The 27,961-nt window shown below is 41.5% G+C and overlaps 1 protein-coding gene across 1 annotated transcript; it reads left to right on the top strand.

Moving 5' to 3' along the window:
• LOC126236804 (uncharacterized) lies at positions 1 to 27,716 on the top strand. Its single transcript, XM_049946394.1, has 3 exons — positions 1 to 139; positions 10,031 to 10,183; positions 27,356 to 27,716. The coding sequence occupies exons 1-3, from the start codon at positions 65 to 67 to the stop codon at positions 27,545 to 27,547; spliced, it is 420 nt and encodes a 139-aa protein (XP_049802351.1). The 5' UTR covers positions 1 to 64; the 3' UTR covers positions 27,548 to 27,716.
• Positions 27,717 to 27,961: the final 245 nt, after the last annotated feature.

The raw sequence follows: 27,961 nt of genomic DNA on the forward strand, positions 1-27,961 counted from the left end.
CAACCGCCACTTCCCGCCCGCCGACGGCAGTATCCGGGCCTCTCGCAGTCTGGTCCGGCACACCATGATGCAGCACACCAGCGTCTGCCGTGAGCTGGCCTCACGCAACATCAAACTTGGCCTGAAGACCTGCCAACTGGTGAGCAACAAACATCCTAATCCAGCCCCCACATAAGTTCCACCATATCGCTGTTCTGTGCTATTCTTCGCTACATTCTTCTGTTTGCCAACTTGTTTATGAGAAGTTAAAGAATCTACGGTTCAGCACAGACTTGGTGTTGATGTAAATGTAATTTTGTGCTTATGAGATTGGTATACTACCGCTAGTCACGTGGCAGAGAGGTGCGTGAAAAAAACTTTCGATTACATGGACACAGAATAGAGAGTATAAATTAAGCAAAGCTGAGGACGGCTCCTTCGATTTGTAAGAAGCGTTGCGCTCGTCGCCATATTGAAACATAGTAAACACGAAACGACAGCTGCTTCTAACTACTAAGGCACAAAATGGACGTTATTACGAAACAGAACTAATCCAACCGACTAAATAAAAACTCTTTCGAAAGGAAACGCTAACGAAACATAGTGTGATAAACTCTTATTAAAAACTTAGCACATGACCTTCTAAATAAACAACTGTTCACTTGTACAATCTATGAGCTGCCACTGCTTTTAGCTTCAGATGACAATGAAGCTACTTTGTTTTGTAAATATCGGTTCTTTCCTTGCAGTAATTTTATCCCTTAATTTTTCTTTTCTTTTCTGCGACTATGAACTAGCTTCACTTCCAACAGAAATAGCTGTTACTGAACATTCTGCAAGAGTTTCAGGGTATGCATCAGTGCTGGAATTTTCATTTGTGTTTTCAACCGGAAAGTAACGCATATGCATTAGTTTAAACGAAGCCAATAGACTGATTTACATTTAATTTACACAAATGTTTTGAATTACACATAGACCCATGAATTCACTAATATACTGCGCAATATGAATCATATTCCTTTAATAAATGACGATTGATAACTGTCGTAAGGAAATTTTTGTCTCCAACATTGTTCTAAATGTGTGTTCAGCTACTTTATTATCTAACTGTTGGTGTAGAGTCTTCTTCTTCTTTTTCATCATGTTGTTCCAGTAATACGTACTACAATAGATCTCTCACAAGTTTGAGAAACGTGCGTTTACTTCCACGAACTGTTCACGACTGTTTTCACAATGAGTATGACCCGAGCAAGTGTAAATCATCAATTGTAAAACAACGAAAGCTTCTAATTTTATATACGAAATTCTAGTGTCCAGCTTATAATTGTTTCCTGGAAAATTATATGTAATCCTAATTTTTTTGTCTTTCTTTTTCAGGCTTTTTATGAAAGTATTAATAAATACAATATATTAAACATTTTTCTGTTTATTTTGCAGTGTAAGTAACGTAAAAATTGTGAATAGAAAAGGCACAATAGTTTCAACAGACGGACTCGAAACCTCAACACTCAGCTTACCGTTCCACACTCCTTCCACTATGCCCTCACCCGAGCCGCGCCAAAAACACTATTTTCTTTTAAACCCTTGGCCACCTGCCGTTCCCACTTGTGTCCCTTTTATTTCTGGCCAAGCCCTGCGTACATCACAAACCCCGATGAAATCGGTGATTATGAGTAAGCGCGCTCTCCTTGTGAACCGCAGTCTACTTGTGCGTGGAACACTCATATAAAATATTTTAATTTCTATTTTCTCTATACTGAGAGATTAGTTTTCCTTCCAACTTTAGGAACAATTACATGTTAGCTACATTCAGTATACAGCAACGTGAACTAAAAATGAATCGAATGTAAATGAGGCAGTGAACACATTTTTCACAGCAAACCTTTCAAATTTTGTGAAACACATTACTTGGAAATTAAGTGTCACAGTAACTATGACCCACAACGAAAAACTGGACAGTTCATCATCAGGCTGTGGTATGAAACTGTAAGACGCGAAACAAATCAATTTTACATGCCAAGTCTTTTTCTCGGGATCGAATGAGAGGTGATACATTTAGCAGTGAACACGCCGCGCGAATGGGAAACAAGTATTTTTTATTTTTTTAAAAGGAAAGGGAGAACCTCTTCCGAAAAACCAACCACAGGAGTTGACGTAGCTTTGTTTCATTAACATACAGTATTTTCTACAGTTTAATGAGCTTTTACTGTTAATAGCAAGAAAATCGGAAAACTCATTTTTCTCATGTAATGCTATCAGTCGCTTCATGAGAATCACTCAGTTACTTTCCTGTGTGGCCTTTTCTCTTACTACTGCTCATTATATATTCCTTTTACAGTAGATCTAACAACTGCTTACTTGTAGGTACGTTCGCCTTTGGCTTCTTAACATCTGTTTACTCGGTTTCAATGCGGCAGACTTCGTGCATGCATACTAAATTTTGGTGCACGAATTTCAGCTGAGTTTAGAAAGCTCTACTATGTGACATGGTTTTATAAGTACGGGTGTTGTTCGTGTTCTGTAAATTAATGAATTAACTTGGATGCAGAGCCGCAAAAAAAAAAAAAAAAAAAAAAAAAAAAAGTGTTTTGGTTTACTTATCGCCAACGGAAATTCATCAAGGGTAGGTGAAAGTTCATTGATGAGCGTGTAAAGAACGACTGCGCGCTGTAATTAATCTGTCTTCGCGGTCACTATGGGATAGATTCTTAGTTGGTTCTAGTCCATTCCTAGCATTATCATTTGACCCTGCTGTCGTCTTCGAGTCAATACAACCCAGGAGGATGTAATACTTTAATATTTAAACGCTAACGCACGATTTAGTGATAATTTTTCGATACATTCGACAAGGTTTAACGTTCAAATTAGAAGTAAAATAGGTTTTCTCTCTACTGTTATTGTTTAATTTGTTACATCGCGACCTTTGAGTATATACAACTGAAGGGTTGAAAAATTCAGAATATGTACAAACATATTTAAGTTTGTAAAGGAGGGGGGGGGAGGGGAGAGGAAGGGGAAGGGAAACGTGGGGGGGGGGGGGAACTAGACATAAGGCTACAGAGTATTTTTAATATTTTGGAAGACGAATGGCGACTTGCATGAAGCCATGATAAAGTTCCAGGTCCGATCCCGTTAATAACCATCCTAATACCGGCTTTTATATCGTTTTCTTGAAAGAAAATCACCTCACTACACTATATTTTTTTCTTTCTCTGTGAGCAGTGGAGGTGGGGGGGGGGGGGGCCTTGCCACCGGGTACGAAGCCAATTTGACGTCACTGAGGTCTAAGGTACAGGCCTAAGCACACGCCAGTTTGGCGTCAGCAATTTTGTGTTACTGTCGACCGACGTACGAAGCCTGAGGCCCGTATTACACTGTAAACGACCTTTAATAATGATCTTTCTCAAAGCTTTCGTCAAACCTCTTCGACCAGACTACTTCAATGGAGTTATTACACGATCATAAAATATTTCGTCGTAATTCTTTGGGAATGGACACCCAACAATTAATCGCCTATACAACAGCATATATTGGTAGCGACAGTATTGCTTGAAAACGAAGAGGGATGGAAATGATTGCGGGTGAAACCGTGGATAGCGAGAAGAGAAGCTCGAAGTGTTCACCAGAATTTGCTTTGTGACTACAGTGTGAGGGCATAAACAACTAAATTTAGTTATTATGGGCGAAGAGACATTTCAGTTTGCCCTCACGAAAGTGGCCCCTCATATCCGCATACATGGTACTCATTCCCGACATGCCATTTCTTACTTTCAGTTAATCGTAATCGACGTTTTTCGAAAGCCTGCAACTGATATTCACGATTTAAATAATGAAACACTGCACTAGTAAGGTCTTTTTTCATGCTCAATGAACTCGTTTCGAGAATTTATTTTCATTATAGAGAGGATATATTTACGTGGGTATTTTATATGATATTTTATGAGGTGTTTATTGTGTGTTGTTTTGCCTCTCTTGCCCTGCAGTTGACTTTTTATGGTTTACTGCAGTCGGAAAGATTTATTTTGTCCGATTTTCCGAAACATCCAAAACAATAAGTATGTCAGTACTTGTACTTGAGATCATGAGAATAAATTGTCGCAAAGCATTGTGAAAAAGTACGTCTGGTGCTGTATTTCACTATTTAGATCATGAATGTTATTTCTGTTACAGATGGTTTAACGGTTAGGTTAAGACTGCTAGCAACATGTGAAAGCTATTCCTGTTTGCAATATGCTTGTAGCAGTCGAATCCCACAGTTACCATTTTACGTATTATTCCAGAAACATGTGAATCAATATGTAAATCAGCTAAAGAGGAATTTATTAAGGTTACGATAGATTATTTAGAGTACAAATAAAAACATTTATTTAACTTATGTACGCTCTGAAAACACTCCATCTCCTTCCACATTGTTTCTTTCTTTGTTCTTAATGTAAGCTGATCATCCACAGTGTAGCCACCAGCTATTCCAAACGCTTATTATGGTTTCTGTAGTTAGTGTGCTTTGTATTATTACGAATTTCGTATTCTCCATACTTTCCAATTATCACCCTGGTGGTAGCCATGCACCAAATATACTTCATCATTTTATAGCTTAAATGAACTAAAGGAAGCAAAGTTACATGTGTACGATGGCAAATTGGGTTAGGTCCTGGCTTTCGCTTTTATCAAAGATCCTGGCTAAAAGCTTCCCTACTACACTGTCAAAGATTTAACCAAAGGGCTTTGATAAGTATTAATCGTTGCCCACGAACGCTCCATTACTGACGTCACACAGCGTACACTTAGGCCTGTATTTATCTTAAGCCACGGACGTCACGCACAATAGTGAGGTCAGCAGCAACTCCTATAGATTTTCGTTAGTGTTTGATACAAGCCTCTCACAAGACGTCATTCACACATATCGGATATTTATAAAAACACATCATTCTTGGAATGATTTATTGTAATTACTTTTAGAACAAAAGTCATGTAAGTAGTAGGGCAACAAGGGTGTCAGCACATTTTGTTAGTGTCGCTTGCATACATTCAGGGGCAAACTTGATTGATTTATGATCCCCTTTAACCTACTGTTCTATTAATTGATTTATGATTCCCTAGGGATAATCTGTCCTTCTGAGAAACCCACCTCACCCTTCTCCACCCCGCTGGGAAACTCCCTCGCCAATACAAGCACACTTTTGGTATCTAATTGATTAAACTCCACCCCCCTCTGGGAAATGCCACAGACCCCTCTCCCATTCCCCATCTGGAAACTCGTAGGAAAAGGACTCAGTCTATGCTGGAGAGGAAGGATCTCATGACGAAATTCAAATCAATGTCAATTACACAGCAAAGGATATACTATTTATTTATAAACTGTACCTGTATGTAGTTTGGAAATGCACCACAATGCAGCTGAAAAATCCTCTTCCTCCTTCCAGTTCCCGTATGATGTGAAGTCTTGCTAATTTTCCCATTAAACAGCAGAATAGCTGCTCATACTGTGTTTTGTACTACCTAGTATTGCAGTAGAAAGCTCTGTTTGCCACTGGCCCTACATATTGAAATTGGTTGGCAGAGCTAAAACAACATGTTCCCATTTCCACAGAGAGGTCAAAAGATGTCCCTGTTGCATTAAATCAGCTTGTCCTGTTTTTCCATGGGATGTGGAGGGTGGTAGATATAGTGGCTCATTTCCGAATTAAACTGGAGCAATCACACAGACAAAGCTGCAAGAAGGGTGAGGCATGACTGAGGAACAGTTACGTGATGCAGAGGGACTGTCTAAAACCACATTGGAGTTTTGCTGTACAATGTTCTCAGCACACAGGTTTGATTATGGTGACTCGTTATGAGATGTGAGAGTGCCAGAAACATGATTCACCAGTGGCTGTAATCATTAAAACACATCTCTATAGGATCCAATGTAAGAGTGTGGTTAGAACTTATACCAAAAAGCGTAACACTGTAGCTCTGGAAAGCCAATGTATTCGTCATAGGATTTTGTACATTTCTTACGACTTCAATCTATCATTGCATTTTTTAAATGATTCCTTACATAGCATACCATCTACTGTATGTAGTCAATCAACTCTCCTACCGCACCTCTAGCCCCATGGATATATCGCTTAACCTCTGTTACATTGAATACATAGTATCAAGATAGAATGTGTTACAAATACTGTTTGTTAGTGTGGAAATATCTAGCAGTGGCATGAGGGAGTTGGAAGTATTGGCTTCATACCGTGTTCCTTAGCTGAGTCACTTTCTGAATTTTGTGAGAATAATGATTTTATTACGAGCTTACACCACTGGCAACATGCACCTGCACTTTCAGGCTGTTAATACACACCCCGCTATCAGGGTCTATATTCAATGTTGCGGTATTTGCGTGGAAGACCACTTCATTTGGAAGCAATATCATTTGTCATTTTACAAGCAATGGGAATACATTTGTCTAGGTAACATACGAGGGCTGTCCAGAAAGTAAGTTACGATCGGTCGCGAAATGGAAACGACTATGAAAATCCGATAAAGCTTTGCAAAGATGTGTTGGGCAGTGTCTCTAGTATAACTCTAGGTAGAATTATGTCGCTCTTTTCATTCCTGAGCTCTTAGTGAGCGCGTAAAGATGTTATAGAAAATAGTGTCTCCCGCCAAGTACGAGGGCCTGGTGAGAATTTTCACCTGAAGCTATGCAACCAACATTACCTAACTGTCGTGCGGTTTCTTCTTCAAGACAATTCTCAGCCTCATTCTGCAGGGGCAATGAAGATGTTCCTGCATCGTTTCAATTGGAAATGTTTGGTTACCCACAATACAGCCCGTAATTGTCTCCCACTGAGTTTCATCTCTGCTCAAACGAACCGCTGGCTATGAAGACAACATTTTGGCACAGACAACGAGCTTTAGGCCAGCGTAGAGAATTGGCGGAAAGCACTGGCGGCTGCCTTCTATGATGAGGGTACTGGAAAGTTGGTACAACGCTACGACGAATGTCTGAGTCAGAACGGCGACTACTTAGAGAAGTAGCTGAAAGGTGTAGCTAACTGTTACAAAAGAAACATTTCTGATTTTCACTATGATTTTCATTTCGCGAGCAATCGTAACTTACTTTCTGGACAGCCCTCGTATTTAAGTGATTAACATCGCAAGATGATGACATGTTAACTTAAGCGCAAGATAAGCCAATGCAAATGTGAAATGCTGAAACATTAATAACTGGTATAACCACGAAAATGTTGAAAGCAAGCATGCAAAAGTGCATGCATTGTGTCATACAGGTGCAGGGCGTCAGTTTGTGGGATTAGTGTTCCAAGCCTGTTACACTTGGTTGGTCAATATATGACAGTTAATGCTGGTTGTGGATGATGCAGTAATCGTCGTCCGATTATGTCCTGATCGAGCAGGCCAAGGTAACATATTGGGAACCTGTAGAGGATATTGGGTTACAAAAGCGGTATGTGGGCAAGTTTTATCCTGTTGTAAAACACCCCTGGAATGCTGTTCATGAATGGCAGCACACCAGGCCAAATCACCAGACTGACATACAAGTTTTCAGTCAGGATACGTGGAATGGCCACGGAAGTGCTCCTGCTGTCATAAGAAATTGCACCCCAGACCGTAACACCAGGTGTAGGTCTACTGTGTCTAGCATGCAGACAGGTAGGTTGCAGGCCCTGAACTGCCCTCCTCCTAACCAACACACTCCCATTACTGGCACCGAGGCAGGGCCGGCTATCATAATCAGAAAACACAACAAACCCCCACCATGTCCTACAATGAGCTCTCACTTGACACCACTGAAGTCGCAAATGGTGGTGGTTTGGCGCCAGTGGAATGCATGTTACAGGACGTCTGGCTCAGAGCTGTCCTTGAAGTAAGCCCTTTGTAACAGTTTGTTGTGTCACTGTGGTGCCAACTGCTGCTCAGATTGCTGCTGCAGATGCAGTACGATGTGCCACAGCCACATGCCAAAAACTATGATTTTCCCTCTCACTAGTGCCACGTGGCCAACCAGAGCCCAGTCTTCTTGCAACTGTACATTCTCGTGACCACCGCTGCCAGTAATCGTGTACAGTGGCTACATTCCTGCCAAGCCGTTCTGCAATATCACAGAAGGAACATTCAGCTTCTCGTAGCCCTTGAAACTCAGTGACAATCTGATAGCATCTTTGTCACCTTAAAGGCATTCTTGACGAACATCAATTCACCACGTCTGATCTCATAGGTAACTAACACTCACAACTTTTACAGCATGTATTTAAAGCAAACCTGATTTGCATCATCATGTTGGCGCTACTAGCGCCACTCTTACGCGACTGGCGCGAAATTTGAATAGACATCTTTCAGATGAAGGAACATGCCTATCAACTTTTGTTTATGTTGCACAAGCGCTCTTTGGTATCACATTTCTTTCTGTTAGTGTGTAACAACAACATTGGCGGCCCTATTATGCTTCCTTGGGGCTCCTTTCAATTTTGCGAACACACTTTGTCCAGTACCATGTACCCCGTTGTATAGACGTGGGGGGGGGGGGGGGGGAGAACGCAGATTTATTGCAACATCTGAGTAGCTACTTCACATAGTCGGTTGGTTCAAATGGCTCTTAGCACTATGCGACTTAACTTCTGAGGTCATCAGTCGCCTAGAACTCAGAACTAATTTAACCTAACTAACCTAAGGACACCACACATCCATGCCTGAGGCAGGATTCGAACCTGCGACCGTAGCGGTCGCCCGATTCCAGACTGTAGCGCCTAGAACCGCACGGCCACTCCGGCCGGCTCACATAGTTGACATCGAACCATCCGATGATTAGAATAACAGTGTGTGGCAAGTATCATTAACTGGTTCTGTGTGTTACCGTAACTGTGGTGTCACCGCCAGACACGACACTTGCTAGGTGGTAGCTTTAAATTGGCCGCGGTCCATTAGTACATGTCGGATCCGCGTGTCGCCACTGAGTGATCGCAGACCGAGCGCCACCACACGGCAGGTCTCGAGAGACGGACTAGCACTCGCCCCAGTTGTACGGACGACTTACCTAGCGATGCACACTGACGAAGCCTCGCTCATTTGCAGAGCAGATAGTTAGAATAGCCTTCAGCTAAGTCAATGGCTACGACCTAGCAAGGCGCCATAGCAATTGATAGTTATCGTATGAAGCATGTCTCATCAAGAACGATGTATACAAATGATGGATTAAAGTTAAGTATTCCAGAAGCTATGTACTTTTCTTTATAGCATTCATTACGTATCCTGTTTCAGACCTCACGTCATCCTGCGTGAGCTTATAGCGTGCATATTGGTCTCCTCAAACCACACTGTGTCGGCACTTCTGTCGACACATCAGTAACTACGATCATATATGTCAGCTGCAATAACACAATGGTTGCTTCGTTCCAAACTAAAGCTGTCCTCAGACCTGAACCTATAGGTTGATCTGAACACCACAGTACTTTCGTATGAATGGTCCCACTGGAGGTGGTATGCTCTTCACTTCCTCCGTCTGAATTGACTTACCCTGTCAGTTGTTCAGAGGAAGGGGTGGATGTTCCATGTCAACGTGAACCCCAAACAATGTTGTAATTTGAAATTTTTTACTTTAACAAATCGTCACCAGGAGTGAAAGAAGTGGTAAGTAACAGATAAATTCCTAGGAGCAATTTAAGATTGAACCATAGCCCCTCAGGTGCTTTGTACTGTAAGTCACAAAGTGCTTATCATGAACGTGGAACTGGAGAAAGTTGCCACTAAAAATAACACAAGTGGCTTATATTATTCAGTTCCTGTTTACGTAACTTTTTCCAATTCGAATGAATCGACACTTGCGGGAGATAAATAACAACAACATTAGTACGAGTGATTATTAGCTTTTCACAGGTGCTTCTAACATTGACTCGTTACCTTGCACAGATGACAACAGCTGCGCACAATTTACGAAAGTTATTGAAGTAAGATGTAACCTTGTACCTATTACACTTAATATTCGTAGTTAATATACTCAGTAAAATGAGATTTGTAACGGGTCTGTAACACATTAGTTGTGTGGTTCGTAATGCCGCAGGTGCTGTCATTGGGCTGCTTTGTGGGAATGGTGCTGTCGCCACAGCAGCCGGCAGAACCTGCTCTGTTCTTCACCACGTTCGGTGGCTACATCATCATCTGTGCAGTCTCCATCGTTGGCGTTGTACGGCGAGCATTAATGCCAAAAATATGTGTAAGTATCTGATGCACTGCTGGTATTTCCTGACTAAACTGGAAAGGATATTTTACAGCAGGGCCAAAATTACTCAGAGAGTATGTTGGCACATGTTGCACAGTAACATAATCAAATATTCATTTGATGTGTGTTTCGTTTTCCTCCATGAGGCTTTTCAAAGTAGCCATGTTGTCACAATCTTTCTCCCAGAAGGAAATTAATACTATGTGCTGGACCCAGACTCTAACCTGGAACCTCGAGTTTAAGAAGTAATGCCCTTATCGCCTGAGGTATCCAGGCACAACTCATGCTCCGCTTTTACAGCAATGATTTTCTACCAATCCCTCTACGTCACTCTCCAAACTTCAGGGAAGTTCTCCTGCATATGTTGCTGGACTAGTACTCCCGTAAGTAAGGACTATGGACAGATAGCTTACATTTAGCCACAGCATACCAGTGGTTTCCAGAATGGGCCACTCACACTTCAGCAGAATCGAACTTCCATTTGTTTGTGTTTCGTTCACATGGAAAAACTGCAGTACTACACCATCATCAAATCTTTCGTTCTGGATAGTTTATTACCAACAAAATACCTTCCACCATTCATAAAGGTTTCCTTCAAGTTAGGTCCTTCAGTTTTAACAGTTTAAACAACATGTATAGCTCCATTCAACCAAGCCCTCGAACTCTTGAAGGAAATGGACTTAAGAAGCCTCCGAAAATTTACAGCACAGATAACACTGCCAATGGAATACATCATGAGCTATTGGATGAGAAACTCACACTTACAGACATACGGAAAAAGCTGACATCATTGGCGTAACAGAAATAACCGAGTGGTACATTTTTCATGAACTACGTACAGCCTGGCTAGAGAAACGTCAGTGAGAGTTATGCACGGTGGGAAAAAGATGAACTTGACCATTCATGACGTCACTTCTGGTGTCAGGTTACTCCTGATTTTGAGAGGAGATATCCTGATACAGCTGACGCAACTGGGCATATGAGATGATCTTGAGGGGGGGGGGGGTATGATGTTACACATCGTGCCCACACACTCTTTGCCCTCCAGTTCTCTCTGGACCAACAGGGAGGTTTAAAAAAAAGACAGGAAATCTGTGGACCAACAAGGATTGAAGTCGCCCACTCCCCATTTTCTTAGTAAGAATCCATTTTTGTGTGGTCTTCCTGTTCTCTGTACTGAAAGGAGGAAGGGAGGAAGCGAGGAAGCATCAGCAGGGGACCAGCCAGTGCCAGCAGGCAGAACAAGAAGAGTAAGAGTGCTGGATTTGAATGTAACTGACCATTCTTCATCATCATCATCATCATCATCATCATCATCATCATCATCATCATCATATTACTAATAATATTCTTGCATTCGTTCATACTTACGATTTGCAATTTTTTTCCCAGCAACAAAATGCGCTCCTTATTGGTAGCAACAAAACTGCTGGACGAGGACACACACATAGTATTGTCTGCACTGCCGCAGCAGCGTCGTCAGCAGCAGCAGCAGCAGGAGGTCGACGGTGAGCTTTGTAATTTATTACAGCTGGTGTTGCTGAACTATTCAGTGCCACAGTCGCATCAGCAGAAGTCACCTCTGCAGCTAACACAGCTCACAGAGTCACAGCCAAGACCCTTAAGAGTACTGCTTCTCGCCAACATTTATAACGTGACAGGCAGCGGATACAAACATGTAAATGTAGGCCTACTACAGGGTGTGACTTTGATGTGGCGGATACAAGTGGAAAATGCACACTGTGTCGGTGCTCAACTTCAATATTCATGGTATGAGTGGGATTATCTTTGTAGCGTTATGGAGAAGAGAGGAAGATGACAAACAAGTATAACCCATCCGATACATCTATTGATGTTCACATATTTTGTTAAAAGTTGTCTATAGTAGTTATGTATGTTGAGGCAATGTTAGACCCAATCCCCATGGGACACAAACGTATATGTAAAATAGTGAAATGTTACACACCTGTATTGTGCACTATCAATTTCCGCAGACAGACTGTGTTGTTAGAACCCATGTAAAAGGAGAGTACTATGAACTTGTTGAATATTTGCGCAACAACAGTGTAAATATACACCAACTGGAGTAAAATATCATGGCTTGTGTTGCCCCTACACAAAAATGTTTAGGTGTCCAACCTGTCAACAACGTGGAGACTGAGTTCACAAACAGTACCCTGCGTTGTGTGTTCACACCTGTTGGACAGAACGCAATACAGGCAGTATTTAAGGCTTATAGAAGGCTGTTTTTTTACAAAATACTGTGCTACCACTACACAATGAAATATGTGACAATGTGCTTGGAAAGTAAGGAAACAGTATATTTTGCACGAAAACTTATTATTTAACTCCATTGTCCAATCCAGCTAACTATAATTAAAATTATATAACTGCATACAATGTGTCAGCATGCCCCTGTTGCTACATTCATAATCGTCAAAGCCTGTAGTGGAGCGGTGATCCAGATACGGCTGAGCAAGTGTCGTTGAGACATGCGGGTCCGATAAGCAGCCACCCATACACGCATAGCTACAGCTTCACAATGACTGGAGAATGAACACCCACACGCACGCGAACACGCACACACACAGTGCTTCCTCTTTCAGGCAGCCACTGCACGAAATAAGAGAGAGACATGGCGAGCTTGCTAATAATTTTTAAGATGCTACAGGGCCTGTGTTGTTAAGAAGTACTCACCAATGTCCCTTCTGACATGCATGCATGTCCATAGTAACAGGCACTGCAGCACTGCAGCACTACAGCTGTAATGAAATACATGAAATGTATTGGAATGATGACAATGAAAATTTGTGCCAGCTTGGGACTCAAACCCAGATTTCCCACTTTATGTGAACAGTTGGCTTAACCCCTTTGGCTATCTGTGCATAACCTATGGCTAAATCTAAACTTCCATATGTTGTTGTTCATGCGTCACAACCTGCACACATACATCTTATGTAATTCCCGTACAGGGGGTGGACATTTTAATTGAAAGCAGCAACTGCAAATACATTTCACGGACGCGTTGAAAAAAAGAGCATGCGTCAGATGAGTAGGCGTGGTAAACAGATGAATAGTGTAACGACTCGGAAGGACAGCTCACCAATTGGACAGCAGAGGTTCAGCAGTCTCAGCGTAAAGGCTTTCCATGGGGCTAGTGTAGAAAGCTCCAGACGCTAAATGAAATCCACGGTGGTGGACAGACTCTAGACACCGAAGAATAGACGGCCGTGCAGAGGAGTGAACTGTGCTTCCATACTCCAATTTCAAGCACACTAAGGAGCGGTATAGGCGAAGGAGGACCTTTCTGTCCACTCCTCACGAGGTACCACTCAGATCATGCAGGGTGTTGAGGGATCGAAGACAGCTAGCTGAAATATATGAAATGTGGGAACACCAGCACAGTTTTCTGTCAAACGTAAGTCCCAAGAATTTGGCAATGTGCACGAACAGAAGGTCAACAGGGCCTAGATGTAGGGAAGGTAGATAAAATTCCATACAATGCCAAAAATTTACACGGATGGTCTTACTGGGAGAAAATCTGAAGCCGGTTTCAATGCTCCATAAGTGGAGGCGATCGAGGCACTCTTGAAGACATCGTTCAAGGAGGCTGGTCTGTTGAGAGCTGTAGTAGACTGCAAAATAATCGACAAAGAGGGAGCTCGAGACATCGGGAAGTAGGCAAGCCATAGTTGGATTAATGGCGATGGCAAACAGTACAACACCTAGCACAGAGTCCTGGTGCACCCCGTTTTTTTAGGAGAAAGTATGGCATAGAGTAGTGTTCACCCCCACCTTAAATGTACGCTCTGACATAAATTCACAGATGAAGAGTGGTAGTCGACCTCTAAATTCCCAAGAGAACAGTATGCGGAGAGTGCCTGTCCTCCAATAGGTATCGTATACCCTCTCCCGATCAAAAAATAAAGTTACCGTTTGGCATTTCTTGACAAAATTGTTCATGAATTAAGTGGAGAGAGCAACAAGCTGGTCAACTGTGGAACGATGCTTTCGGAAACCGTATTGGGCAGCTGTTAAAAGGTTTCGGGACTCCAGCCACCAGCCTAAATGGCAATTTACCATACGCTCCAAAACCTTACAAATGCTACTCGTGGGAGAGATTGAGCGATAGCTGGTGGGGAGATGTTTGTCCTTTCCAGGTTTAGAAACAGGAATGACGATAACTTCCCGCCATCTTCTGGAAAAAGTGCTGTCGACCCAAAGTCGATTATAAAGGCGAAGGTGTTAGCACAGACTAGGGTATGATAGATGCAGCAACATTTGGATGTGAATACCATCCGGTCCCAGAGCAGAAGAGCGATAGGAGGAGAGTGCATGGCTGAGTTCCCGCATAGACAAAATGGCATCATAGCTCTCACGATTTTGAGAGCAAAAGGTAAGAGGTCACTCTTCCGAAAAACTGTTTCCTTAGGAGAAAGACTGGTGAGTAATTAGAAGAGCTCGAAATCTTAGCAAAGTGTTGACCCTGTGAGTTAGAGATTGCGACTGGCTCCACTAAGGTATCCTGCGTGACAGTTAGCCCAGAGGTCGGGGAAAAACTGGACGTGTCGGGTATCCGTCGGATTTGAATCCAAATTACTGATGAGGAACTGAAGGAATTAAAGGAGCTGGTAAAGAAATCTCAGCTTGCCTTCTTGATATTGCATATGATGCAACAGCATCATGCATAAAACTGCTTATAGAAGATACAGTTGGCCAACGTAGGATGATGGCGGAAAATTCAAAGAGCACGTCTCCACTCGCGTATTGCGTCACGGCTCGCCTCGTTCCACCAAGGGACTGGGGAACGTCGGGGCAAAGGGGAGGTACGTGGTATTGAACATTCCGAGGCTGTAAGACTAACTTTCGTAACATGAGTGACCTAATCGTTGATGCTAGGAAATTAAAGAGCATCAAATGTTTCTAGAGAGGAGGAAAGTGTCCAATCGGCTTGGGAAAACTTCCAGCATCTTGGCGCATAGATGGCAGTTGTGGCTGTAATCAAAGGACACATGGAAAATGTGTCACTCGAGTTGGTATCAGCAACAGCGAACCATTCAAAGCGTTGAGCTAGCTGAACAGTACCGACCGAAAGATCCTAATGAGAGTACGTTGATGTGGAGGCAGACACAAATAATAGGTTCCCCAGTGTTGAGGCAAACAAGATCCACTTGGTGGAAGAGGTCAATCAATAGAGAGCCTCTTGGACAAGGACGCGGATATCCCCAAAGCGGGTGGTGGGCGTTGAAGTCCCCAACCAGCAAATAGTGGGGTGGGAGCTGACCAAGGGGATGAAGATTGGCTCTTGTCATTGGTGCAGACAATAGAATGTGTATGGTACAAGGAGAGAAGCTGAATCCAGGAAGGAAAAGACGTACAGCGACAACTTAGAAGGAACTGTGTAACAGGACTGTGTGATAATGGATAGTATCATGGAGAAGAAACATAAGTCCCCCGTGTGCCAGAATGTCAGCAGCTGTGGGAAGATCAAACCGGACTGATTGGAAATGAGGGAAAACAAAGCGATTTTGGGAACTTAGCTTTGTTTCCTGAAGATAGAAGTTGACCGGAGAGTAGGATTGTAAGAGGATTGACAGTTCATCCCGACAAGCGAATTCCGCAAATGAATCATTGACATAGGGTGGACGAAAAAACGAAAAATCTCACCACGGTTGCTGTCAACTCAGCAAGCGCCGAGAGCCAGTGGCCGACGGCGTGGAACTGCATTCAGCCAGAGGCAGACGCTCCGGATCCATAGGTTGGTTGGGGGCAGCTCCTGCCGCCAGTGATCAGTTAGTTGATTGGCTGCCAGCAGTGTGTCTTGGCGACACGGAAGACGGCTGAGGGCAGCTACCACTTGGTGGCAGTGTAGAAGAAACACGCCATGGCAAAGAAGGAGAGGGACTTTTTGCCTTATGAGCTTTCTTGGAAGCAGGACGTTGAGATGGAGGAGGAGTTCATGGTTGTGAGGTCTACGTAGGTAAACAATCTTCACGAGTAGGCTCTTCTATGGAAGTCCGGGTGTCCAATGTTTGGGGTTCATGATTTAGCAGGAGCCGATAAGTGAGTGGGTGAAGACACCTTTTCTTTCACTTGGATTTCCTGAATAATTTTTTCATCTTTAAAAACTGGTCAACTGCTAGAGGAAGCAGCATGGTTGCCCTTATAGTTGATGCAACGAGGGGATGGAGGTGGACCATCATCCTCATAGGCATCCCTGCCACAGTTAACGCATTTGGCATATTGGAACACGACTGGCTGGTACGATTAAACCTTTGACACCGATAGTAACGCGTTGGGTTGGGGATGTAAGGGCGAACTGAAATGATCTCATATGCCGCTTTAATGTTTGATGGAAGTTGCATTCTGTCAAATGTCAAGAAGAGAGTGTGAGTCAGTACCAATTCCTTTTCAAACCTTTTCATTACTCGATGTACAGCCGTTACTCCCTGATCAGATAGGTAATTTTGAATGTCCTCATTGGAAATCCATCGAGTGATCTTGTATAAACCACACCGTGTGAGGAGTTTTAAGTATGGTGCAATTCCACCTGAACAGGGAAGGTGCGTAATTGTAGTTTGAAGCAATTTTTGTGCCTGGAGGGCACTATCTGTTTCTAACAACAAGGTGCCATTTCGTAAGCAGGAACAAGACTTTACAGGACCTGCAACTGTGTCGACACCTTTCTGAATAATGAAAGGGTTGACTGTTGAGAAGTCTTGACCTTCGCCAGACCAAGAAACAACTAGTAACTTTGGTGACAATGGCAGAATTTTCTGTGGTAGAGACTCATCTTGCTTTCTCTTGTGTGCAGAAGTTGTAGAAGTAGAAGAAACCGTCACGAAAGTATCCCCCATGATTACCGGCATCTCCGATGGTGCGCTCCTTCCTTGTGGGGGCACTCTCCGAGGGTGATTGTCCACACCTCAGGTCACATCTCCTAAGAAACGGACGGAGGGACCAATTGGAATTTTCAGAAGGTACCAGCTAGGGTGATCACCTCTCCCTGAGCCTGGCCTTTACCAGAGGGTATATATGTGTCCTACTTGTCTATTGGGGACAGAGAATTATGCGTTACCCCATCACCAACTATGCATGGGTCGGCCTTCAGACATGCACAGGGGGGAATGAAAGAAAAAGGGAGTAACAAAGAAAAGGAAAGAAGAGAAGAATTCTCAAATGCTGCAGTGGAGAAGAAGGTAAAGAGAATAATCAAGGAAAGAGAAGGACAAAGTACGAATAGGTACTTTACATGGTAGACATAAAAGAAGAGAAACCTCTTCATTTATTCACAAGTGTCCGTCTCTGGATGTATGCACAAATCATACTCCCAGAGAAAGGGAAGGGACAGGGGCAGGGGGAGGGGCAGGGGGAGTGGGGTGGGTCGCGGACAGGGAGGGATGTAGAAAGGGAAGGTATGCAGCCTGGAAAACAAAGAGAGCTGCACGAGCTCGGGGTCCCATGCTCGCCACGCATGTATCCACAAAAGAGTTTTAGACCCGTGGGGGCCCCCAGTACAGTAATGATGTAATATAGAGTGCAGGTTGTGAAGCATGAATGACAATGTACATAAATTTGGCTTTGGCTGTTGGTCATGCACGGATAGCCGAAATGATTAAGGAGACACCTCGTATAAAGCGGGAAATCTAGGTCATTTTAGATATAATTTTTAATGAGAAGAAAAGCAATAATTCAGTTCTATTTTACAACCAACACAGTACAGTTTAACAGGAGTCCTGCCAATCTGACAGTGTGCATTCTCATCATCATATTTATAGCACGGCTCATACTTCAAGGAAAGTATATCCTTTTTAAACAGTTGAGGCATCAGTTTAAATTTATTTGAAATCATACACAGCAAAGGAATGCGAATAAGCTCTCTAGGTAATAATCAATAGCATTCAAACCACTGCATCTTCCTGCAAGTTTCTTATAAACGACTGAAACACTTTGCCTACATTTCTTGATTTCAGGCACTCAAAAATGTGATGAGCAGTAACTCGTTAATTGTCCACTTCCTGCAAACGATAGTCCTGCAGTGGATTAATAATAATGTATTCGAGGATATCTAGAGTGACTGGGTTAAGCAGTTTTCTCAAATACACATAAATTTTAGTCACCATTCTCCTTGATGATTGAGAAAATGACTGCATCCAAATATGCATCACGCAATATACTGTTACACAGTAGAATAGTAAGTACGAGAAGGAATAACATTTTGTTAAATTCAATGGAGATGGCGAAGTGGGGCAACTTGCCAGCTATACAACAGTGTCTGAATTGAGTGTGAATGTGGATTGCGCACAGTACGAACAAGCTGTGAGATCATTTCATCAGACTGTATGAGAGGGGAGCCAAGAACAACTGATTCAGCACTTTGGTGATAATAATAGTGTATTGAGGGCCCAGTACAGCTAGGTCATTAGCACCTCTCAGCACTTTGACAACAGTGCGGAATAGACAGAACAAGCAACTGTAACTTCACTTGAAGATGTCATAAGAACACCTTACAGGATGCCAACTTCGCATAAAGGAATGCTATGAAACCCTAAAGTTAAACACTAGAACAGCCGTGCATGTGTCACCAGAGAGAGAGAGAGAGAGAGAGAGAGAGAGAGAGAGAGAGAGAGAGAGAGAGAGTGTGTGTGTGTGTGTGTGTGTGTGTGTGTGTGTAGGGGAGGCACAGAGGGGGAATAAAATAAACCTCCACCCCCTTAAGAACACTCTCAGTGTTAGGGCACACCATCTGCATTACAGATACTGTGGAAGTTCAGTTCTATTATCTTGCACAATACTTTGGTGAATTCGACTAGTGTCTACAAAAAGGTTTGACTTACTTACAAATGTTAATACATTTAAAATGGGACAAAAACGACAACACAGACAATAGACTTCAGCCAGGAAGGCTCAGTAGGATCAATACTGGGTTTCTCGAGGAGTCAAGTTTGGTTAACAACATCCAGAAAATTTACAAATCAGATCAGTGGATATTTCACATGTCAGCACGATCCATGTCGAGTGTAATATTGTAACAAGTTCATATTTCAATGACCAATTAATATAAACTATCTGCGGATTTTTCCCTACCTTGGAGAGATGATGCAAACTCGCTGAAGTTCCGAACAATTTGATATACCTCCCAGTGATTGTTCACACATTAGCTCAATCTCAAGCTGAACATTGTTCACCAGACTGGAAATCTAGTCGATTTTTGACGAGAGGAAATAGTGGTCTTCTTCATTTGAAGCAGCACTATTGTTGAAACGTATAAAACCAATACACACACCAGTCAGTACTCCACGTATGGTCCAGCCATTGCGAAGCTATGCATACGTGACAGATGCTTATCAGGCACGCATTTTGCAACAGGGCATGCTCAGCTTTATCTCTAACAGTGCTCCAGTATAGGCTTTTGACGATCATGAGCGCAGTGGTGGTGCTAACTCTTGGTACCAGTTGTATATATAAGGGCTGTTTCTTATTAATGCTTAAAAACTACCAAAGCGACACCGAGATAAGCAATTTAATACAACACACAAGGGTGTCGCATACTTTGGGAATATCCCAAAAAGGGATGAGAAATGTTGAACTTGTGACGTCATCAGACGACATACATCGCTGCACATGTAGCGGTTGGACTTGGGTGTGAATGTATGATTAAATAATTTAATACTTGCATTCAAGCATACTTATCTGGTTATGTGACTTACACGCCACTTAGTCATGAGATTTGTGACAATGTATATATAATATAATAAAATACATGTATTTCCTACAGAAACTTGTTATTTAGCTCCCACATCCTATCCATATGGCTTGGACATGGGAGCTAAGTAACAACTTTTCAGGCGAAAGAAATTATTTCATTACTTTCTATACACTGTCACAAATTTCATTGTGTAGTGGTAGCACAGTATTTTGTAAAAAGCGGCCTTCTATAAGCCTTAAATTCTGCCTGTACTGTATTCTGTCCAACAGGCGTGAACACATGCATGCAGTACTGTTTGTGAACTCATCATCCACTTTGACATTTAAATACGTGGGCAATATAAGAACTGATACATTGCTCTGCTTGGTCCATACTTATTCTGTTACTGGGAAAATACTCAACAAATTCATAGTACGCACCTCTTACATATGGGTGCCAGTGTTTTTTTCACTTGTATCCATACGTCAAAGTCACAGTCCAGTAATAGGCCCCCATTTACATACTTATATCCATTCACTGTCACGTTTTAAGTAGCTGTGGCTCACTGAGCTGTGATAGTTCCGGAAGTGACTTCTAATGTAACTAGCACCAAATAGTTGAACGACACCAGGTTCAGTAAATCAGAAAGCTTGCTGGCAACCTCCTGCTGCTGCTGCAGCAACAGCAGCAGCACAGACAATAGTTTGTGTGCCCTTGTCCAGTAGTTCTGCTATTTATCATAAGCACATTGGTTGCTTGAAAAAAAAAAAAAAAAAGCAAACTGTAAGTATAAACAAATTTATTATTATAAATAACAATAATAATACCGGAAGGTCAATTACTCACATTCAAATGTAAGACACCTATTCTTATTCTGCCTGCTGGCTCTGGCTGATCCCTCTGCTAATGTTTCATACTTTTACTATGCAGAATAGTCCTTGAATGAGGAGGATCCAAACAAAAATGGATTCTTAATATAAAAGGGGGAGGGGACGGAAGAAGCTCAATTCCGTTTTATCACAGTTTCCCACCTTTTTTTAAGCCTTCTTACTGGACCAAAGGGCACTGGAGGTGTGTGTGTGTGTGTGTGTGTGTGTGTGTGTGTGTGTGTGTGTGTGTGTGTGTAAAACGCGCGTGTCTGACATTACCTGTCAAAGTAGAAGTCACCTCATATGTCCAACTACCTCTGCTGTAACACGATACCCGCTCTCAAAGTCAAGTGTAACAACACCAAAAGTGACTTCATCAAAGGTAAAGGTCCTCCCATAGCCACCCAACATAATGATTAGGAAGTACACATAATAAAAAAAACTCGTAGCACCTGAATAAGATGACTGGGTCGTTCTTCCACATATTGTGCACAAAATGGAAATACCAGCTTCGCAGAATAACAAGAAACACACCACTGACTATAAAAAAGCTTCACTTGATATGGGTGCTGCATTCACTAAGGGTGTACCAAAGGAAAATCCAAATACAAATTTACTAGCAAAAATTTGGACTGTTTTACAAAGAATCCAATGAAATTATTTTGTGCTGATTTGGTACTGTGGATGAAACTGAAAGTCCACTGTGCCTAGCTACAAACTATACTGTGCAAGTCTGGGTGCATGCAACAGGAAATCTATGGGATCTTACGTGTGAATTACTGGAACATCCACCACAGTGACATTTTCCCACATATAGAGGAGTTTGTGCAAGGAGAAAGTTTCAATCACAATTAAGTGGTTATGGCAATTGTCGATGGGTGCTTTACAGACCTTCCTGAATCTTACATCATGGATGGAATTCGATCATTTGAAATACTTCAGACAAAATTAATTGACCAAAAAGGGGAAAATAGAAAATAATTTTCCACCTATATTGCCCGATGCAGAAATTTTCTATTTTATGACCAAAATTCTCATCAACAAGAGGATAAAGTATAACACAATGGTGAATTGTTAGCAATGGCCCTGATGGAAGTGGCGTGCCCTTATCTTTCTGTGAATCACCTCATTGTCGACATGACATTAAACCCTAATCTTCCTTCCTTGTCTTGCTTCGACTTCTGAATGGGCGTATTAGTCAGTTATAGCAGGACCAACAGTTTCACATTAACTTCAAACCACATTGCGAACTGCCATTTTTCCCTTAAACAAATTGTTGACAGAGATGAAAGAAATAATAAGTAACTACAAAAAATCCAAGGATGAACTGAGAATTCAACCTTCTGTATCTACTGATCCATCTGAAATCTTACCCATTTACACATCTTTGCAGTGCTTTCACACATAACAGTGTATACAGGGGGTGAACAAAAATAAGGAAACACCACAAACACAATGCATTACTATGCTTAATACAGTGTAGAAAAACCATTGACATTCTAAACAGCTTCAAGTTATCTCAGAATGGACAAATACAGGCGTCATGTGGTTTTCAAGGGAATCTTATACCACTTTTCCTGAAAAATAGTGGCAAGCTCAGGCAATGATGAAAGAGGTGGATAACAATCCCAATACTACTGAGCCTCTGTGGCCTACTTTGGAGAGTAAGATGTGTGATCTGGTGACTGTGGTTGTCAGGGGAGATGCAACAATTCATCCTCATCATCACAAAACCAGTCCTGGACGATGTGAGGCATGTAAACGTGGCTCTTGGCTTGGGACACAGCATCAGCATTGGGGAACAAATGTTGTACCACTGGATGACCATGAACAGCCAAAACCGTCACACTGTACTTGGCAGTAATGCTACCTTGTAGTCACCATGGGGACCTTGGAATGCCACGATATGGCTGTCTATATCATTATCAAAATCCTCATTATGTTTCACTCTTGGCAGCAAGCAATCTGCATTGTAGGCTTGGGATCGCATATGCCCGACAAACTCAGCCTGCAGTTGGGGACAGCATGAAACAAGACTCAACTCTGCAAAAAACTTTCTTCCATAGTTCCATAATACAGGTTTTATGGCATTGGCAACATGTTTTCTTGTTACAGCCATTTCCATCACTGGTATGTGGTTTTGGAATTCCAGTTCGCCCTGCAATACCCAGTTAATGAAGCTCCCTTTATGTCGGTTTGGTGCTGACAGGGTTCGTGAGTGCAGCAGTCAGTTATGCAGTGACTTTTGCAGCTATCATTCTCTTATTTGTCGTCTTGATTCCCTCCAACAACAGCACACAATTTTGTCAGCATTGTGAATTAGCAAATGATGTTTTTCCACTTTCCCTGTTTGTGGTATAACTCTCTGATATACAGTACCTAACAAAACACCAAACACTTAGGCTACATTGTTACAGAAGCACCTACCATATGAGCACCAACAATTTGCCCACATTATGGACTTCATCAGTTCTGTACACCCTATATGACAATAAAATCTTCAGATGTATACATATGAGTGCTAAATACCACAGTCAAAATGGGAATGGTTCCTGTTCTTACTGCCAAGATTCCCTCATTACTTTTGACCAGCAGTGAGTAAGGCATCTCTTGGTTCACATTGACTAATAATTTGTCCACTTAATATGAGTCAGTTTATAATTTGTTTCGGTATCCCTGACAAAAAATTCAGTTACTTCTGACATAATGCACTCACAGCCACAGAGAACACTCTTCTGACCACAACTGACACTTGCAACATCTTCAGGGCACTGCAAGTTCTGTTTGTGATCAAATACAACAATGTCACCTGCAGGCTTGGCTAGCCTCTGCATTTACGTTTAAGCATGCATTTATCATTGCATTTCCATCCTCAAAAGATCAATGACTGGACTAAAGTACTCGATATCAAACAAAACTTATAATCATCTCCAGTTCTTGAATTTACATTCAATTAATTTTAAAAGATTGCGTGCATCTACTCATCCTCCTGCTGATGTATCACCCCATACCGCAGCAGTCACGTCACCATATGCAGTAAGACTGCACACTGTGCAGCAGTATCCATCACGCAAGTCTCACTCACTGGTTGCCACGTCTCCTAATTAATATCCACTGTCTGTTCTACACTCCACCAAATGTTTTACCAGCACAATAGTTTGTTGCATTGAAGGCTCTGCAGAATGGAAACAATCAACCCACCCCCTTTTCCTTGGGGCATATGTTTTCTTAACTTTTTTATAACAGGCAATAATTCATTTCTCAACTGATAGTATTCCTTTCTTTGTGATGCCTTAGTGAAAAAAATTGTGTATATTACTACAGATATACTAGCCACTGTAGCAGTGCACATGGCAGAAATGAAATAATTAGACAACCATGAGGATTCTGAATTCCCAGTTATTTGTCAGGGAAACCCAAACAAATTATAAACCAACTCATAGTAAGTGGACAAATTACACTGTTTGACATGGGTTCTATTTCTGATATTAAAGTATGTGCTTCTAGGCCATTTTACCGTGGGAAATTCAAATATGTAAACAAAATATCGTTGTCAGGAATACTTTTTATGTAATATGTATATATATATGTATATTCACAATTCATGGCAAACACAGAGACGTTATAGAGAAATACGGGTATGTTGCCGCATCCAGTGGTGATAGAACGTGATAATTTCTTGTGCAACAGCAGGTGGGAAGAATCAGACATAATTAGGTTATCCCCCGCCACACCTATGGCATTAAGACCACCTGAAACATCTCATTAACTCGAACGGCGACAGCCGGTCGCTGCCTCGGCAGTAAAGCTTCACGCCTCCTAGGGGCAGGTGGATTGAGTTTACAACAGTGGTGTTAGCCGCAATTTGTGTCAGTCTTAACGAGTGGGTGTTTTGGCTGACAAGTAACTGTCTGTCATATTTCCGAGCACGGTTGAATTTTTTAGTTCCTGTGTGTAAACTGATTGAGCCTGGTGCTGAAGGTAAAACGACTGCTTGTTTTTACACATCAGCGTTCCTCCAGTTCCCTACTATTAATTTAATACAGGTGTATTACCAAAGTGGTATTTTTAAATTTGCAGAAATGTCACGTCATCGTGGATGTCGACATAAGCCGGACAACTTCCGCTACATCTGTGGGAAGTTCACTTTTGCCAGAAATAGGAAGAAAATTTCTTCAGTCATAAAGAAAGCATACAAACATTACTTTGGAGTAGAGGTAGGAGACCAAGATAAAGAATGGGCACCACATTTCTGTTGTGCTACACGTTACTGCAAACTGATTCAGTGATGGAAAGGTAAAGAGAATGTGGCGTTGTTTGCTGTTCCCATGGTGTGAAGGGAGCCTAAGGACCATGTTACTGAGTGTTATTTCTGTCTAACAAAAATTCAGGGTTTTACAAACAAAAAGTCGAAGAGGCACATTGTTTGCCCAGATCTGCCTTCAGCGAGAATGCCAGTGCAGCATTCCGACAACCTTCCAGTACCTTCAAGAGCTCGAGGTCAAATTCCGAGTGACAGTGAAATAAGAAGTACTGAAGAAATCACTGCAGAAGTGAGCCATCGCCACATTTGTTAACACAGGCAGATTTAAATGATTTAGTGATCTAGGACTAAGTAAACAAAAGGCGCAGCTGCTTGGTTCAAGATTACAAGAGTATAATCTACTGCACCAACGTACTAAAATCAGTGTGTTCAGGCACAGAGAACATGCCTTTATTTCTTATTTTTCAACTGACGAAGCACTGACATTTTGAAATGACGTTGCTGGCCTCATGAAAGTGCTGAACTCCACTTATATTTCACAGGAGTGGAGACTTTTCATAGATGCATCAAAAACAAGTCTGAAGGGTGTTTTGCTCCATAACGGAAATAAAATACCCTCTGTTCCAGTAGCTTACGCTAGTTTGACAAAAGAGAATTACAAATTCATACAAAGGATGCTAAATTCATTATAATACAATGAACACAAATGCAAAATATGTGCAGATTTCAATGTAATTGCTATGGTACTGAGAATGCAACAAGGCTACACAAAGTATGCCTGTTTTCTTTGCGAGTGGGATAGTCGAGACCGAAATTCTCACTATGTGAAAAAGAAATGGCCTAGGCGAAGATGGAAAGTTGGCGAAAAGAATGTACAATGTGAAAGTCTGGTAGCTCCTGAATATATACTACTTCCACCGCTTCACATCAAACTTGGCCTGATGAAACAATTCGTGAAGGCCGTGGATCCAACAGGCTGTGGGTTTGCATATATAGCTACCAAATTCCTCCGTCTTTCAGCTGCAAAAATAAAGGAAGTTGTATTTGTGGGCCCACAAATCAGGGAGCTGCAGAAAGATGCAAATTTTGAAGCATGTTTAACTGATAAAGAAAAAACCGCATGGGACTGTTTCAAGATGGTGTCGGAAAACTTCCTCGGAAGAAGAAGAGCTACTAACTACAAAGCAATGGTGAAGGAAATGATCAAAGCATATCAGGATTTGGGGTGCAATATGTCTTCGAAGGTTCATATGATGGACTCTCATCTGGACTACTTCACAGAGAGTTGTAGTGACGTATCGGATGAACATAGGGAAATATTCCATAAAGACATTTCTACCACAGAAAGGCGCTTTTTTTTTTTTGTAGAACAGTGTTATTAGTCAATGTAAACCAAGAGATGCCTTAGGACAGAAGTAATGAGGGAATCTTGGCAGTAAGAGCTGGAACCATTCCCATTTTGACTGTGATATTTAGCACTCATATGTATACTTCTGAAGATTTTATTCTCATACAGGGTGTATAGAACTGATAAAGCCCATAATACTTCTCGTCAAGTGCATCTGCTACATAACATGACACACTACAAGAACACAATTTAGTCCTCCTGTGTCAAGACAGTATATGAGACTGTTTAAAATGGGCTTAACAATGACAAAAAGTCATTCGAGCACAGCAGTATCTCATATCCAGGTTTTAAAGAAACCACATATATCCACTTTCACCTAATAACATATCAACCAAAGGCTAGTTCTCGACAGTATCACTTTAGACAGCATTGGGTCCACAAAATTCAAACAAACAGTTTTTCAAACAGAAAGAAACAACTTGTCTTTACCCCAAATGACTGAGTATTCCACTCAACCCTGCAAAGTGATAGATCTGTATAGGCTCACAGGACCTTAAACCAATATTACTATGTTGTGTTCTCTGAGTTGCATTCCAGTTTACTGACAGATTCATGAATGTCTGGAAGCAACATGCTGCAGTTCTCATGATATCACAGAAGGAAATCAGTATGTTGATGATGACTTAATACTTGTGACAGGAATCTCAATTGTTAAAAGAACCTTTGTGTAGCCTGTGTTTGTGACATAGTAACTGCACATGATACAAAATATTGGTGTCCATTGTACAATCTGCTTTTCACATTCTTGTACGCATTAGTTAAAGTCAGAGTTGACTACTTCTCATTATACTCAATTTCCTTCCTCGTGTTTATGTCTTCATTAAAATGTAATTGAATGTACACGTATTATTTCATTTTTTGATGAACAGCATGAATAGCACAATACGACAAAACTATATTATGATAGCATACGCATAACTAGTGAATATTGTTGCAGGATATATCATTCTCTCTGGTGGGAGTGGTCCTGAACTGGGCATCTGGTGGAATTCTGATAGCTGAAAATCGGGTTGATGATCACATGCAAGTAACAATGGCATGTGGTGCTACTGCAGTGATTAACTCCTTTGTTTTCCTTGCTGATGCTATTATTGTCTATAAGGACATTGCACCTTACCCACAGTACTAACAATCTAGTTATTTCATAAAAATGTACACTAATTATTGTGTGTGTGACAGTGAAACAATATTTCATTATTTTCATACAACTTTTTTTAGTTGTGATATCTCAACAATTTTATTCTTGTCTGATCACATCTTATAATGTTTTATAATAAAATAAAATAATACAAAAAATATGCCAATGCAGATTTATTCAGAATAAATTCATCTTTCTTTCCAATGAAAAATACATTCCACTTAACAACATTTGTGGTTGAGACACACACTACAGAAATCAGCAACAATACTGTGTTCACATTTAAATAATAAATCAAAAATTCTTTATTTTAAAACTGTATTATAGAATGAAGACACGTTTTAGTCAATGGAATACTTTTTTCATGAGAACCGATGTGTATATCTACATCGGTCATTATAACAC

Source organism: Schistocerca nitens, chromosome 2, assembly GCF_023898315.1.
Source record: "Schistocerca nitens isolate TAMUIC-IGC-003100 chromosome 2, iqSchNite1.1, whole genome shotgun sequence".
NCBI classification, from domain to species: Eukaryota; Metazoa; Arthropoda; class Insecta; order Orthoptera; family Acrididae; genus Schistocerca; species Schistocerca nitens.